The 16937-nt window shown below is 38.4% G+C and overlaps 1 protein-coding gene across 1 annotated transcript in view; it reads left to right on the forward strand.

Moving 5' to 3' along the window:
- The window catches only part of LOC128057592 (ATP-binding cassette sub-family C member 4-like), a 194550-nt gene that overhangs the window by 119352 nt on the left and 58261 nt on the right, over positions 1–16937 (forward strand). Inside the window, 5 exon segments of the mRNA XM_052650041.1 lie at positions 382–471; positions 7519–7691; positions 7976–8081; positions 11937–12082; positions 16088–16196. Of these exon segments, the coding sequence (XP_052506001.1) occupies positions 382–471; positions 7519–7691; positions 7976–8081; positions 11937–12082; positions 16088–16196 (624 nt within the window).

Below are 16937 nucleotides of genomic sequence, written 5' to 3' on the forward strand. Positions count from 1 at the left end.
TTAGGATTGACAATTAATTTAGCCAGTTCTCTTGATGTAAAATTCCTCAAATAATTATATCCTCATTTTTTGTTTGTGCAAATATTACCAGGAAAGCGTTCTTTTAAAAGTCAAATCTTTCTCTTTTTTCTTCAATTTATTCTTAAGACAACGTGACACTTTCTTTCATTTTTGGTCAAACATCTAGAAGATATTTTGGAGCACACTTTGCACAATGGGAGATTAAAGATATTATTTTGTAAAAAAAAAAAAAAAAAAAAGCATTTGAAACCTTAATAATGATTATAGTGAATTTTTCTTTTTTGTGTTTTAATTCTGTAAACCTTCAGACAAAATGAAAAGATATTAATGTGATAACATTCACTGTTTTGGGGCTTTTAGGAAGCTGTTTTATTCACTGGAACCATGAGTTAAAATCTGGATCCCTTTGATGAGCATACAAATAAGGAATTGTGGAATGCCTTAGAAGAGGTAATTTATTAAATGTAATTAACTTGTTAGCATCAGTATATATGTGTGTACATTTACAGCATTGCATGTGATTAAGGGGAACTTATTTGTTTAACTGACTTTGTTTATTTCCTAGGAAAACATGACATGGGCACATGTGTAAATTAAAATGTGTATGTTAATGGTGATGAAAACCAATAAGATAATGCCTTATACTTTCTTTTTAACATTTTCCCTAGAACACAGGGGTCTTCCTAGGTGGCCCAGTGGTAAAGAATCTACCTGCCAATGCAGGAGACACAGATTCAGTCCTTGGGTCAGGAAGATCCTATGGAGTAGGAAATGGCAACCCACTCCAGTATTCTCACCTGGGGAATCTCATGATAGGGGAGTCTGGTGGGCCATACTCCATAGGGTCTCAAAGAGTCGAACATGACTGAGTGAGCACATCCACAATAGAACACAAAGTAGCTAGGTACGTTATATTGTCCTTAATAGAGCACTAAACTAGAAGTTGTAATTATGGTTTCAAGTTCTACCACGTGAGCTAGTGAATTAGTTACCTTAATTACCCTGCAATGTTCATTTTAGTCCTTGGATCTTAGGGAATATCTACTAAATGGAGACAATAGTAGTTTTGCATTACAAACCTAATGACATCATACCAATAAAATGCTATGAAGTTTCATCAGAAAGTGTTTGTAAAGATAAATTATATAGTTATTTATAGAAATCATGTCCTTTTAATGATGTAGCATGAATGCAGGTAAGAGACTCGAGCTTTTGCTCAGTTTTTATATGGATTGGTTTATTTCTAGAGGATTTTCTGTTATTTTTTCTCCTGTTTCCATTTGGCCCACTTCTTTGAATTTCCTCACCCTTATACACAAGCAATGTTTACTTTTAAGTTGCTGTCATTTGTATATTTTGATACAAATTATTTTGTGTAATCATCCTACTTTTGCAAATTGATTCTACTGATGGCAGAAATTATATCTAGGCTTCTAAACCATAGACAGACTTCTAATTTCTCATTGGACCTAGCTCAGTCTTTAGATTTTAAAAAGTTGTTATTCAGTTGCTAACTTTTTTCCAACTCTTTGCGACCCCATAGACTGCAGCACACTAGGCTCCACTGTCCCCCATGTCTCCCAGAGTTTGCTCAGATTCATGTCCATTGAGTTGGTGATGCCATCTACTTCTTATCCTCTGTCATCCCCTTCTCCTTTTGCCTTCAGTCTTTCCCAGAATCAGGGCTTTTCCAATGAGTTGTCTTTTCGCATCAGGTGGCCAGAGTAGTGTAGTGAAGCTTCAGCTTTAGCAGCAGTTCTTCCAATGAATATTCAGGGTTGATTTCCTCTAGGATTGACTGGTTTGATATCCTTGTTGTCCAAGGGATTTTCAAGAGTCTTCTCCAGCACCACAATTAGAAAGCATCAATTCTTTGGTACTCAGCCATCTTTATGTTCCAACTCTCACATCCATACATGACTATTGGAAAAACCATAGCTTTGTTGGTAAAGTGATGTCTCTCTTTTTTTAATGTGCTATCTAGATTTGTCATAGCTTTCCTTCCAAGAAGCAAGTGTCTTTGAATTTCATGGCTTCAGTCACCATCCATAGTGTCTGCTTCAACATTTTTACCTTTCTACTTGCCATGAAGTGATAGGACCAGATGCTATGATCTTAGTTTTCTGAATGTTGAGATTTAAGCCAACTTTTTCACTCTCTTCTTTCACCCTCATCAAGAGGCTTATTAGTTTCTCTTAACTTTCTGCCATTAGAGTGGTATCCTCTGGGTATTAGGTTATTGATATTTTTGCTGGAAATCTTGATTCTAGCTAATGATTCAACTAGCCCAGCATTTTGCACAATGTACTCTGTGTATAAGGTAAATAAGAAGAATGACAATATACAGCCTGATTGTACTCCTTTCCTAATACTGAACCAGTCAGTGGTTCTACGTAAGGTTCTAACTGTTGCTTCTTGTCTTGCATACAGGTTTCTCAGGAGACAGGTAAGGTGGTCTGGTACTACCATCTCTTTAAAAATTTTCCATAGTTTATTGAAGCACTTAATAAATGTCTGATTTATTGCTTCATTTCAGAGAAGTGTGGTTTATTTCTTTAAAAAAAATATTTTAAGTACAAAGTGAAGTGACTGTCCATGTCCATGTTGTTGTTTGAATTTGTGTTTGTTATTTAGTGTCACTCTTCCAAAGATAACTCTGAAATCTATAATATATAGATGAGTTTTGACTGTGAGAAAGTAGATTTGGAGGTCTGACAATTTCTTGCCAGTATTTCTGGTATCTGAAGGATATCAACATTGAGTCTTTATATATCCATTCTGCTTTTCAGAAACTGTGAGGATTTTATTTTCCTACATTGAGATAATTGCTTCACTTTCCCCTACTTGATAAGCAGTGGACCTCTGATTTCATTTAAGTTTGTGAGTCTTTCTATAGTTAAATTCTAGAAGAGAAATGAGGAGTGTGGCTAATAATCACACATAAAGAAAAATAGGATGATCCACTGGTCTTGAAACCACAGGATGTGAAATTGTGACATAAAGACGAAAGTACTGTTAAACTATTTTTCTGTTTGTTTTCTAGCTTGAAATCTCTCTTCACAGATTCTCAATTACTAAAGGTACTCTAGAATTTTAGGACACATTGTTCCATGGAAAGAGAGTGACTGTTAATTGGGAAACAAATCCTATCAAACACTATCTTAGAACTTGGCCCAAATGTAATTCCTCTGTTCAGTTCAGTTCAGTTGCACAGTCTTTGTGACCCCATGAACTGCAGCACGCCTGGCTTCCCCATCCATCACCAAATCCTGGAGCCTACTCAAACTGAAATCCATTGCCTCAGTGATGCCATCCAACCATCCCATCCTCTGTCGTCCACTTCTCCTCCTGCCTTCATTCTTTCTCAGCATCAGGGTCTTTTCTAATGAGTCAGTTCTTCACATCAGGTGGCCAAAGTATTGAAGTTTCAACAATGTCACAGTTAAGAAAATAGAGGAGAGAAAGAGGTTGATATTCCTTGGTTTACACAGAAAGCCAATAAAGCCCCTGCATGGGACATGCTCTGTTCATGGAGGCCACAGGCACCCTCTTGATGGGGTTAAGGCGCAGAGCACCTTCTCGAGAGGGTCTTAGAAGCCCGGGCAGGAAAGTGAACTCAGAGGGCCTCTACGTTCCAGGGAGTCAACCTGAAAAGAGAAAGAAAGAACGACATGGGGTGACCAAGCTTCAGTGAGCAAGGCCCATCACTTTATTTTCAGAGGGAGCTTTTATACCCTGAGTTGTATATTGAAAAATGTAGAGTCAGCTCAACATTCCATCAGTATTAACTTTTATTGATACCAGGTTTCTTCCTGCATACCATTTCATAAACAAGGGTCTTATTTTTTGTACATTATCTTCTGGCTCGGAGGCCTGTTAACATTTTATGACCCCTTTTTTAAAAGGTTGGTCAGCTAGAACACTTACTTTCCCTTGAAATGTTTTTTCTTAAATTCCTTAGCCTGCATCACCCTTAAAGTACAGAGTTACATTTTTATGGAGCAAAGATTCAGTGGGTTACAGCAAAGAAAGAACTTATTAACTCAAAGTCTAATGTTGCTAATGCTAAGGCTATTACTTGTTTCTTCTACACCCTAACTATATGCACTCCCAGGAACACAATGGATAAGGGATGTGGGAACTTGGCAGCAAGCATTGGCTCAACAATGTTGCAAGAGTCTGGATAAACCTGCCAAGTAAGCTAAAATGCTAATCGGGTTTGAATTGAAATATTCCTTTCAAGCCCAGGAGATTTATCAACTAGAGACCTAAGTTAATTTTTTCCAGAAAGAGGTGGTCGGGGATAGCCCCCTGTTAATGTCAGAAGAGTTGGTCAAAGGCACAAAATAGTTAGACAGACAGATTCTGGTTTTGGGGACCCAGGGAGTCCCTCAAGTCCTGCATGACCTTGTCATGGGTGGGATCTCCCAGGCTGGCTCCTGGCATGTGGTGATTTTGCAGGCCAAGAAAATAAGGTCTGTGACTGTTTCCATATCTATTTGCTATGAAGTGATGGGACCAGATGCCATGATCTTTGTTTTTTGAATGTTGAGTTTTAAGCTAGCTTTTCCACTCTCCTCTTTCAGTTTCATCAAAAGGCTCTTTAGTTCTTTGCTCTGTGCCATAGGGTGGTATCATCTGCATACCTGAGGTTATTGATATTTCTCCAGGCAATCTTAATTCCAGCTTGTGCTTCATCCAGCCTGGCATTTTGTGTGATATATTCTGCGTAAAAATTAAATAAGCAGGGTGACAATTGACGTACTCCCGTTTCAATTTGGAACCAGTCTGTGGTTCCATGTCTGGTTTTGTTGCTTCTTGACCTGCACACAGATTTCTCAGGAGGCAGGACAGGTGGTCTGGTATGCCCATCTCTTTAAGAATTTTCCATGGTTTGTTGTGATCCACACGGTCACAGGCTTTGGCACAGTCAATAAAGGAGAAGTAGATGTTTTTCTGGAACTCTCTTGCTTTTTCAATGATCCAGTGGATGTTGGAAATTTGATCTCTGGTTCCTCTGCCTTTTTTCAATCCAGCTTGAACCTCTGGGAGTTCACAGTTCATGTATTGTTGAAATCTCTCTTGGAGAATTTTGAGAATTTATTTGCTGGCATGTGAAATAAGTGCTATTGTGCAGTAGTTTGAACATTCTTTGGTATTGCCTTCCTTTGGGATTGGAATGAAAACTGACCTTTTCCAGTCCTGTGGCAACTGCTGAGTTTTCCAGATTTCCTGGCATATTGAGTGTAGCACTTTCACATCATCATCTTTTAGGATTTGAAATAGCTCAGCTGGAATCCCATCTCTCCACTAGCTTTGTTTGTAGTGATGCTTCCTAAGGCCCACTTGACTTCACATTCCAGGATGTCTGGCTCTAAGGTGAGTGATCACACCATCATGATTTTCTGGGTCGTGAAGATCTTTTTTGTACAGTTCTTCTGTGTATTCTTGCCACCTCTTCTTAATATTTTCTGCTTCTGTTAGATCCATATCATTTCTGTCCTTTACTGAGTCAATCTTTGCATGAAATATACCCTTTGTATCTCTGATTTTCTTTAAGAGATCTCTAGTCTTTCTCATTCTATTGTTTTCCTCTATTTTTTGCATTGATCACTGAGGAAGGCTTTCTTATCTCTCCTTGCTATTCTTTGGAACTCTGCATTCAAATGGGTATATCTTTCATTTTCTCCTTTGCCTTCTCTTGTTTTCTCAGCTATTTGTAAGGCTTCCTCAGACAACCATTTTGCCTTTTTGCATTTCCTTTTCTTGGGGATGGTCTTGCTCACTGCCTCCTGTACAATGTCACGAACCTGTCTATAGTTCTTTAGGCACTCTATCAGCTCTAATCCCTTGAGTGTTTTTGTCACTTCAACTGTGTAATCATAAGATATTTAATTTAGGTTATACCTGAATGGTCTAGTGAGTTTCCCTATGTTCTTCGATTTAAGTCTTAATTTTGCAATAAGAAGTTCATGGTCTGAGCCCCACTCACCTCCCAGTCTTGTTTTTGCTGACTGTACAGAGTGTTGTAATTCCTAGTTATTATTGCCTATTGCCTCCACTGTCCTTTTTCCCCATCCTAGTACTTAATTATAACTTGATTATATGATTACACTATAAGGGCCTTCATATTTGTATTATTCTCATAACCATCCTTGATTCAAAAAAGAAAACAGAGTCGGAGAACAGTATTTTCCAAAAATATATTTCTCTTCACAACCTTTATTCCTCATGAAGCAAATATGGACTTGAAGTAAAGTTAAAAAAAAAAAAAATTAGTGATGAGAGTTTTTCCAAGTCAGGGGCAAGTGTGAGATTATTTCTGCAAAATTAGGAAGTCAGTCTTAAAACTAACAACTTGCACCACAATCCAGATCTTACCCTTTAGATTCTGTGTACCTTTCATACTAATACTACATACTAATACCATATTTAATCCTAATGCTGGATTCTCCTGTCTTGTGATTGAACTCTATCAGGAGCACAGTTCAGGATCACATTCATAGAAGTTCTCCAGCATTTAGGATATCATGGAAACATTGCCCAACTACCCTTGGGCAATGTTTTGATATGTGATGGTGTAATTCTGTGTCTCTGCTTATTGGCCTTCACTCACCAATCTGTTGGTCTCTTGATTTGAAGTGTATTTACCCTTTGTTGTTTAAGTATAACCTGAGTTTGGTCCTTGTTCTATAATATTTCTGCAAAAATATTCATTGAACTAATCCTTGTCATCAATGTAACTTCAGCTTATCTTTGGCAGTTAAATTTTATTTTTATTTATTTATTTTTTTACAATTTTAGGAACATAATTTAAATACTACCTATACCCATAGTCTTGGGGGAAATAGTTGTTATGTTGTGTCCTGGTTTTCATTCACTGAAAGATATTTTTGACATTGAAGAAAATGCACGTCACTGGCTTAGTATTTATGTGATTAAACTTGGGAAAGAACCATAGCAAGAATAGGTTTTAGGATTACTAATGTATGAGGTGCAGTTTACCAGTGTTTTAATTCACATTTTTTTCCAACTTTTAGACCTTATAAAATGGTAAAGTGCTATAAGATTATATCTTTAGAGAACCATACTTTCTATAATATGTATATTTTTAAGTTTCCCATTAGTGTACCAACTCATATGCAAAACTGTACTTTAGGAAACTTGACTCAACCAGAAAGATCACTTTAATATTTCTGTTTAAACCACATTGGGATCAATAGCTTCCATTTTTGAGAGACTTCCTTAACTAGTGCCTAGGTGGGGTTTCTGGTAGGTGGCAGGTGGCAGGGATGGGAGACACAGAGATCTTTTTGTCTTGAGCTGACTCTACGGTCTTTCTCAGTGAATGATCTTTGGAAGGAGCTCCACCATCACATGACTGTATGTGTAAGATATGCAAGAAATCCTGAGGATGTCAAAGCTCTAGTGTCTAAGAGACTTGTCTACTTAAGTAGCAATTTGTTTAGAAAAATATTGTTCTTTCTATATCCACAGGTACTACTTAAAGAAACCATTGAAAGTCTTCCTGGTAAGATGGATACTGAATTAGTAGAATCAGGATCAAACTTGTGTGTTGGACAGAGACAACTGCTGTGCCTTGCCAGGGGTATTCTCAGAAAAAATCAGATACTGATTATTGACAATGCCACATCATATGTGGATCCAAGGTATGGATCTGAGGTCCTTGAAACCTGGTATCTGAATTTTAAATATGGTAAATGGAAAATATTTAGTGGTGATATAGTTTTAAGCTATTTTGAGGAAAGATTATTTTCCATTGTTTTAAGAAAACATCAATTTCTGTTGACTTTTTTAACTTAATTTTTAGGAATAAGGCTTTGTCTTAAAGTATTGATTTTAAAAAGCATTATACAAATATCATAGGGTATTTTCAAACCTCAAGTCCACTTTTCCAGTCTACACTGAACTAAATCAACTTCCTTGGTTCCAGAACTGATGAGTTAATACAAAAAAACATTCGTGAGAAATTTTCCCAGTGCACTGTGCTGACCATCACCCACAGGTTGAGCACCGTTATTGACAGCGAATGGATAATGGTAAGACCCTCACCTCTGGAATTTGAGCCGTTTCCAGTCATGTTCAGTTTTTCAACTCATCTTTCCTTTTAAAACTTGATAGGAACCTTCATTAATTGAATTTTCTCTTAGTTTCTCCTCTCATTCCTGACAATAACTCAAGTACTTAAGTATATTTTCAGAATATGCTATTAAATAATATATCCAGTATAATTCATATATCCAGTAATTTCATATTCTCATGTTAAAAATTTACTTAAATTATTATTTTTTAAAGATGGCCAACCATCTGCATCACAGATGAGAGTGTAGAGAGAAAGGTAGATCAGGGACTGAAATACTGTAGATAAACAACTAGCAAGTCCCTGACACAATAGATCTGGGCACTACACACATGGCAGGCTCCAAGTTTTGGTCTCTGGTATTGGTAAAATAATCTGCCTGCCAATGCAGGAGTCACAGGAAAGGTGGGTTCGACCCCTAGATTGGGAAGACTATCTGGAGAAGGGCATGGCAACCAGCTTCAGTATTCTTACCTGGGGAATCCCATGGACAGAGGAGCCTGGCGGGCCATAGTCAATGGGGTTGCAAAGAGTCAGACACAACTGAGCACACACTAACACATCTAGATAGTGTCTTCCTTCCAGGTTTGATTGGCTTTTTCTTCCTTAATAATTTTATATTTCCTTCCTTAGCTTTATTTCCTTCCTTCCTCCCTCTATTCCTTTTCCTTATTTTTATTTTCATCTCTTTGTTTTTTTCCCTGCTGAGTTTCAATAAATGTTAGGGTGTGGCTTCTAAAATAATAAGGAGACCATCTGTCAAAGGAAAAACAATCTTTGGCTGCACATAATCTCAAAGGAATGCAAGGGATTTTAAGATTAACACCCTAGCCTGTGGTAGTAATCTGATTTCACTCATGTGGATGGTAACCATAGTATCTGCTGATGCTGCTTAGTAATGAAATAAAGAGATAAAGAAGGCCTGCATAATGTGTAAGAAGCAACAGATGAAGTTAACCAGTGATTTTGTTGGTCCATACAAAATAGTTAATAATCCAGAAATAAGTAATCAGTAATCCCCAAACTTCCTTATGCCCAGTGATAATGGGACTGTCTCTTCTGACTACTTGGGAAGTTTCTGGAATACCACCTCCCAGTCTACTGCACATACATTGTCAGATGGGATATCAGTGGGAACATTGAGTAGATACCAGACTGTTACCATTGAGGCAGTGCCTGTAGTCTCACTTGAGCAGGACATGCACAGGAGTGAGTTCTGGGGAGGCAGACAACAGCAGTAGGGCATCTGCAACCAAAGGGATGCTCTAGGCTTTAGTCAGTGTGTCCAGTCACCCAGACTAGAACATCATAGTAGGAAGCAGGCCCCACCTACAGATTTTCATGAGGGACAAAGTGACATTCCAAGATTGCGGGACAGTGACTCTTAAATTCTAGAAATGTTATTTGGCATTGGCTTTGCTGTTATTATCAAAATATGTTCATTTGTTAATCCTTTACTTACTCATATCTCCTGGTAAATCTCAATAACCTCAATTTTTTTTCTCTTCATCAGTGTCTTTGAACAAATCTTTAATATGGTTTTACAAAGCAGTTTACAATCCCAGCCCCTCCCCACCTTTCTAGTTTTGTCCCACTCTGCTCTCCCTCTTTCCTTTATAGCTAAAACCACATTGATGATCTTTCAGTTCTCCAAATGCAGTGTTCACTCTCTTATAGTTGTACCCTCTCTGAACTGTTGTGGCTGGGACTAAGGTGATGGAAGTAGAAATGGTGAAGTGGTTGGGATAGAGGCATTTGTGATAAATAATGAAGTGAAGCCAAGCAGACTGTGTGATGAGTTGAACGTGGGATCTGAGGACAAAGAGGGGAGTCGATGCTGGTGTCTGGATTGGGTTCTGAGCATCTGGGAGAATGGAGAACATAGAGGGAAAAGGGAAATGCAAGAGTTCACTTTGGAGCCTGTCACCTTCATAATGACTAACCTTGTTTTCCATGGTAGACCTTGCCATGCACTGAGGAGCAGTCCTTCTCACTCCTGTGTTGGGAGACCTTCAGTTTAGGACTCCCTTGTCAAGGTCAAAAGTGATGTTCTCGGGAGGTCCCGCCAGGAGATGTAAATTTAGTCACTTGTTTACATCTTGGTCTGAGCTGGTTGCGGTTGCTAACTCCTCTGGTAGGAATGGTAGGATTAAACATCAGAAGACCCAAGAGATGTGCATCTCCCAACTACAGAGTCATGGGATTGTTCTGTGTGCTCCATGCACCCCAGGTGTAAAATTTGTATTTTCTTCTAATGCTTCTGATTACTGGTTGGCTTTCAATTCAGCAAAAACATGATAAATAATGTTTTTTCTCAAATATTTGATTTTTTTAAAAAAAATTATTGGAGTATGGTTGAATTACAATGTTGTATTACTATCAGGTGTATAGCAAAGTGAATCAGTTATACATATACATATATCTACTCTTTATTAGAGTCTTTTTCCATATAGGCCATTACAGAGTATTGACTGTTCCCTGAGCTACAGTAGGTCCTTATCAGTTATCTATTTTATGTATAGTAGTGTCTATATATAGTCAATCCCGATCTCCCAATTTATCCCTCCCCTATTTACCGCTTGGTAACTGTAAGTTTCTTTTCTACATCTCTGACTGTTTCTGTTTTGTAGATAAATTCTTTGTACCCTTTAAAAATTTTTAAAGCATTTTTGTACCCTTTTTTAGGTTTCACACATAAGTGATATAATATGTTACTCTGTTTGACTTACTTCACTCAGTATGACAATCTCTAGGATCATCCATATTGCTGCAAATGACATAATTTAACTTTATAGTGGTTGAATAATATTCCATTGTGTATATATACCACATTTTTTTTTAATCACTGGAATATGAACCTCAATTTCTTACTTGCTTCTTTATTCTTATTCAAAGAAAAAATTGGTTTTCAGAGATGTCTTCTGTTCACAGCAGTTCAGCTAAAGTAGCTCTTATATATCAGCTCCTTTTGCCAACCTTTCACTCTCAGAATAATAAACTACAACCAAAATCAACTTCAAGAAGCATCTTAACTTGTCAGACAATGGATGCTGCCCTTCTTAGCAACTGACATAATCAGGGCCCTGTGGGTGGAAAAAAAAAATGCACAGTCTGGAAGTTGAGAGTTATGTTTTAGTCAGTGGACTTCCTGAGGACTTCAAGTCAGTGATGGAGCATCTAAGACAGTGCTGAGAAACTGTTCTAAAGAGGCAAGAGTAAGGGGTCAGGATGTTTAGGAATTTTTGCAACAAAAGACTAGGTAGTGAGAACAACAAAAGATTACTGTTAATTAAAGAAAATCAGATATCTCAAGTAAATGAATTTAGCACTTCTGTGTTTAGGGGGAGCTATAAGAATCTGGGCTCACTGAAATCATTCCACTGACATGCACCTCAGCTATCTGGGCCAGTATCCTGTGTTTTCTCATCCTGAGTTTCCTCAGGGCTCACTGTGGGGAGTGGCTGCAGTTTGCTGGCTGATAGATGGCAAGTATTCTTTCCTTTCTGAGTTTCCTAAGGGCTCACCAGCTCATGATGGTGGCTGTAGTCACTGATGACTGTAACATCCTTTGATTGCTGATATGGCAGGAAATATTCATTTCCATCTATACCATTAAAATAATAAAAGGTTGGGTTGAGCCTTTATTTGCCTAATAAAACAAGGTAATCAAACCATTAAAATATCAACCAGGCCTACCACCCAAATAGATTTTATCTATTCTTCCCTTCCTGTCCCTTTACAAACTATTGTCTGATTTATAATATGTTACTGCAAAACATGGTGTACTAATGGCTTTCTTTCTGCTAATTGACAGGTTTGGGATTCAGGGAGACTGGATGATTATGATGAGCCATATTGCATGTTGCAAGAGAGAGACAGCCTGTTTTACAAGATGGTGCAACAAGTGGGTGAAGCTGAGGCCGCTGTTCTCACTGAAAGGGCAAAACAGGTGAGCCTGCTGTGGGGAGCTGTAATTAAATTTTGTCTCCACAGCACACTCCTCATGCTGTGGCACCAGGGATATGGTAATGAGCACTCTGTGTCCTTTTCAATTATAAGCCTCTGGATACAAAACCTCATGATTGGGTCTTAACAACACATTGCAGAAGGCAGATCTGCTGTGAATTGGCAGCTATGTTGGTGGTGGGGTGTAGGATGTGCATGCACATGTGCCTGAGAGAGATTTTAGATTAGAGTTTCCACATGATTGGAGTCTGGGTTCCATGATTCTCATGGAACACAGTATACTCTCATTTTGAAGACCCTTTACTTTCATCCTAGTTGATGCTCAGAATATTGGTGATGCAAATGTTTCAGGGAACATCCAGGGAACTTGAGATTTTGAGGGAAATAACATTTGTAATATTCCAGATCTAGAAAGAAGTACAAGGGAAAGATATAGATCACTTCTGTTTCTAATCTGTAAAGAAAACTCCTACCTGATACTGTCACTTTGTTCCTAATTCTTTGTTGTTTAGAATTAGGTCCAGTTGCCTCCCTTAATGGGCTTCCCTGGTAGCCCAGCTGGTAAAGAATTTACCTGCAATGCAGGAGACTCCAGTTTGATTCCTGGGTTAGGAAGACCACTGGAGAAAGGATAGGCTACCCACCAGTATTCTTGGGCTTTCCTGGTGGCTCAGCTGGTAAAGAATTGACATGCATTGCAGAAGACCTAGGTCCAATCCCTGGGTTGGAAAGGTCCCCTGGAGAAGGGAACAGCTACCCACTCCAGTATTGTTTCCTCTACCTTTTAGAAGATGAAATTGTCATCATGATAAATCAAGAACTCGTAATGTTGCAGAGAGGAAGCCAATTCTGAGTCCAGAAAACTATTTCTTTGACTTGCTTTCCATTGCTCTTGTTATTATAATCATACTTAATGGCTTGTCTGGAGGACCCTGTCCCTCCTAACTATAAACTAAAACACCTTTGTTTGGCCCTTGGAGAGAGAACTTGTCCCTGCCCACCTGTGAATCAGTTCAGTTTAGTTGCTCAGTTGTGTCTGACTCTTTACAACCCCATGGATTGCAGCATGCCAGGATTCCCTGTCCATCACCAAGTCCGAGAGCTTGCTCAAACTCTTGTCCATCAACTCATTGATGCCATCCAACCATCTCACCCTCTGTCATCCCCTTCTTCTCCCACCTTCAATCTTTGCCAACATCAGGGTCTTCTCCAGTGAGTCAGTTTTTTGCATCAGGTGGCCAAATTATTGGAGTCTCAGCTTCAGCATCAGTCCTTCCAACGAACACCCAGAACTGATTTCTTTTAGGATTGAGGTGTTTTATCTCCTTGCAGTCCAAGGCACTCTCAAGAGTCTTCTCCAACACCACCGTTCAAAAGCATCAACTCTTCGGTGCTCAGCTTTCTTTATATCCAACTCTCATATCCATACATGACCAATGGAAAAACCATAGCTTTGACTAGATAGACCTTTGTTGACAAAGTAATGTCTTTGCTTTTTAATATGCTGTCTAGGTTGGTCATAACTTTCCTTCCAAGTAGTAAGCGTCATTTAATTTCATGGCTGCAATCACCAACTGCAGTGATTTTGGAGCCCCCCAAAAGTAAACTCAGCCACTGTTTCCAATGTTTCCCCATCTATTTGTCGTAAAGTGATGGGACCAGATGCCATGATCTCAGTTTTCTGAATGTTGAGCTTTAAGCCAAACTTTTCACTCTACACTTTCACTTTCATCAAGAGGCTCTTTAGTTCTTCTTCACTTTCTGCCATAAGGGTGATGTCATCTGCATATCTGAGGTTATCGATATTTCTCCCGGCAATCTTGATTCCAGCTTGTGCCTTATCCAGGCCACCATTTCTCATGATGTACTCTCATATAAGTTAAATAAGCAGGGTGACAATATACAGCCTTGATGTACTCCTTTTCCTATTTGAAACCAGTCTCTTCCATGTCGAATTCTAACTGCTACTTCCTGACCTGCATTCAGGTTTCTCAAGAGGCAAGTCAGGTGGTCTTGTATTCCCATCTCTTTTAGAATTTTCCACAGTTTATTGTGATCCACACAGTCAAAGGCTTTGGCATAGTCAATAAAGCAGAAATAGATGTTTTTCTGGAACTCTCTTGCTTTTTGGATGATCCAGCAGATTTTGGCAATTTGATCTCTGGTTCCTCTGTCTTTTCTAAAACCAGCTTGAACATCTGGAAGTTCACGGTTCATGTATTGCTGAAGCCTGGCTTGGAGAATTTTGAGCATTACTTTACTAGCATGTGAGATGAGTGCAATTGTGTGGTAGTTTGAGCATTCTTTGGCATTGCCTTTATTTGGGATTGGAATGAAAACTGACATTTTCCAGTCCTGTGACCACTGCTGAGTTTTCCAAATTTGCTGAAATGTTGAGTGCAGCACTTTCACAGCAATATATACATTTCATATCCAGTTCTGTTTTGGAGGTAGCAAGCAACAAGAAAGAAAGAAAGTACAGTTGATATGAAGGTGGGTGTCTCAATGGTTTCCTGTTTCATTTATGGAGTCCATTATTTCTCTCCCATGATGACTTTGTTGACAACACCCACAGATGTATTCAGAGCCAGACTTTATAAAACATCTGTAATCGTACATTCAAGTGACCCAGCTCATAACATGAGTCAGCCTCAAATAGATGGTACATTTTCTATTTTAAAGACTCAAGCAAAACTTTTCATATTCTTGTTCAGGTTAAAAAAAAAAAAATGACAGTTGAAATCCATTTTCTCCCAAACACATTTAGATTTAAGAGTTCTCAAGTCTTGACATTATTTCATTTTGTTATGTGTATCTGTCAAGAATGGTTTCCCTGGGGGCTCAGTGATAAAGAATCCACCTGCTGATGTAGGAGACATATGTTCTGTCCCTGAGTCAGGAAGATCCCCTCAAGAAGGAAATGGCAACCCACTCCAGTATCCTTGCCTGGAAAATTCCATGGAGAGAGGAGCCTTGAGAATCCATGGGATTGCAAAAGAATCGGACATGACTTAACAACTAAACAACAACAAATCTTTAAGAAACTGGCATATGATACAGTTACTGAAAACTGATGATTCTAGAACTTGCCAGCATTTCATTTCCTTTTTATTCTTATCATGCACTTACCAGAAAACCTGTATCTCTTCTAGTTCAGCTGGAAATTGGTAGAAATGAAGAACTTAGGGACTTGGCAAAAAACTATCCTATATTGTGGCATCATCTTACACTTAAGAGAGGTTGGTGGGTTGAGTCCTTGTTAGAGCTTTTCTACATGCGTTATGACTGCTTTGCCTTACAAACTAAATGCCAGAATATATATATGCCAGCGTTTCAGTGCTTGTCAATCAGAGTTTATAAAATATAGGGGTTACAACCTGGTGAAAGTGAACTCAAAGTGAAAGTTGGTTAGTCGTGTCCAACTGTTTACGCCCCCATGGACTATATAGTCCATGGAATTTTCCAGGCCAGAATACAGGAGTGGGTAGCCTTTTCCTTCTCCAGGTGACCCTCCCAACCCAGGGATTGAACCAAGGACTCCCGCATTGCAGACAGATTCTTTACCAGCTGAGCCACAAGGGAATATTAGCATCCAAATAGATTGTGCTCATTTTATGTGTGAAAATGACAAATCCTCATGCATTCACTAGATTTTCCAGCCTCTTCATCACCCTGTTTTTAAGTTATCTCCAGGCTTTGAGTCAGTAAAATGATTTTGTTTATCAGTTTAATGTAGTGATAAAATATATCTGTGAATCAGAATGATCAGAACTCTAGTGGATCTACAGGTTGTTTGACATTAAGCCCAGCCCCACTGAGGGTTTTAATGGGGCTACTTCCTCCATAGAATAAGTACATCTCTGCTTTTTAAAATGGTGACTCCACTAGTGATATGATTTGTGCCAACATGAAAAAGTAGATATAGAAATGTGTTGCCTCAAGGAGGACTTTGCAACTTTTAAATATGCTGTTTTTGTCTTTTTTTTTTTTCTCCCTCAGGTGTACCTCTAAAGATATCACTCACAGTGACCATGTGATTATGAAAACTTACAGTAGACAGCCTTCAGCCTTAACAATTTTTGAGTCAACACTGTGTTTCTACCATGAGGTCAAATCTATCCCAAAGGCATCTTTCCAACAGGTTTTACACTGTATAAACTGTGTTGTACTTTTTTTTTTATACCAACAAGTATTTATACACACAAGATATTAGTTTATCTTTTTTCCCTCCAACTTCACCAACTGATTTCAAGCTCTTACAAAATGATTTATTATTTTTATTTCTATGTTATACTATTTTCTTATCCAAATCAGAGGTTCAGGCCACCAATAAAAGCTGTCTACCAGGTTTTCTGCCTTGAGAGACTCCAGAGCCAAAGCTCATTTTCTAATGTGCAAGGCAAAGTTGTCACACATGTTTTTTTGTGTGTGTGTTTTTATATTGTTCCCCAAATTACCTACTACTTTCCAGTCATGTCAGGGCTTCAGCTTACTTGAAGACTAGTGTGAAGTAGCTGTTTTGTGTCATCATTTCCTTTAATATAACTAGAATTCATTATTCTACCCAAAGATCTCTACTTAAAACACTACAGAGAAAACTAATAGGAAAAACAAAAATATATTGTAGTTTAAGTGAACTATGGGAGAGGAAGGTTGCCGGGGTCCAGCCCTGGTCGATCCGGGGTAATTCGAAGCTGGGATGGAGTTGGCGATTAGGAAAGAATTATTTAATTAGAGATATAAAGAGAGATTAGGGAAGAATAGTATAGTGAGAGAGAAGAGAGAAAATAGAGGAGAAAAAGAGGCTGTATTCCTTGGTTTACATAGAAAACCAATAAAGCCCTGAGAC

The sequence above is a fragment of the Budorcas taxicolor genome, chromosome 12 (genome assembly GCF_023091745.1).
Source record: "Budorcas taxicolor isolate Tak-1 chromosome 12, Takin1.1, whole genome shotgun sequence".
Classification (NCBI taxonomy): Eukaryota; Metazoa; Chordata; class Mammalia; order Artiodactyla; family Bovidae; genus Budorcas; species Budorcas taxicolor.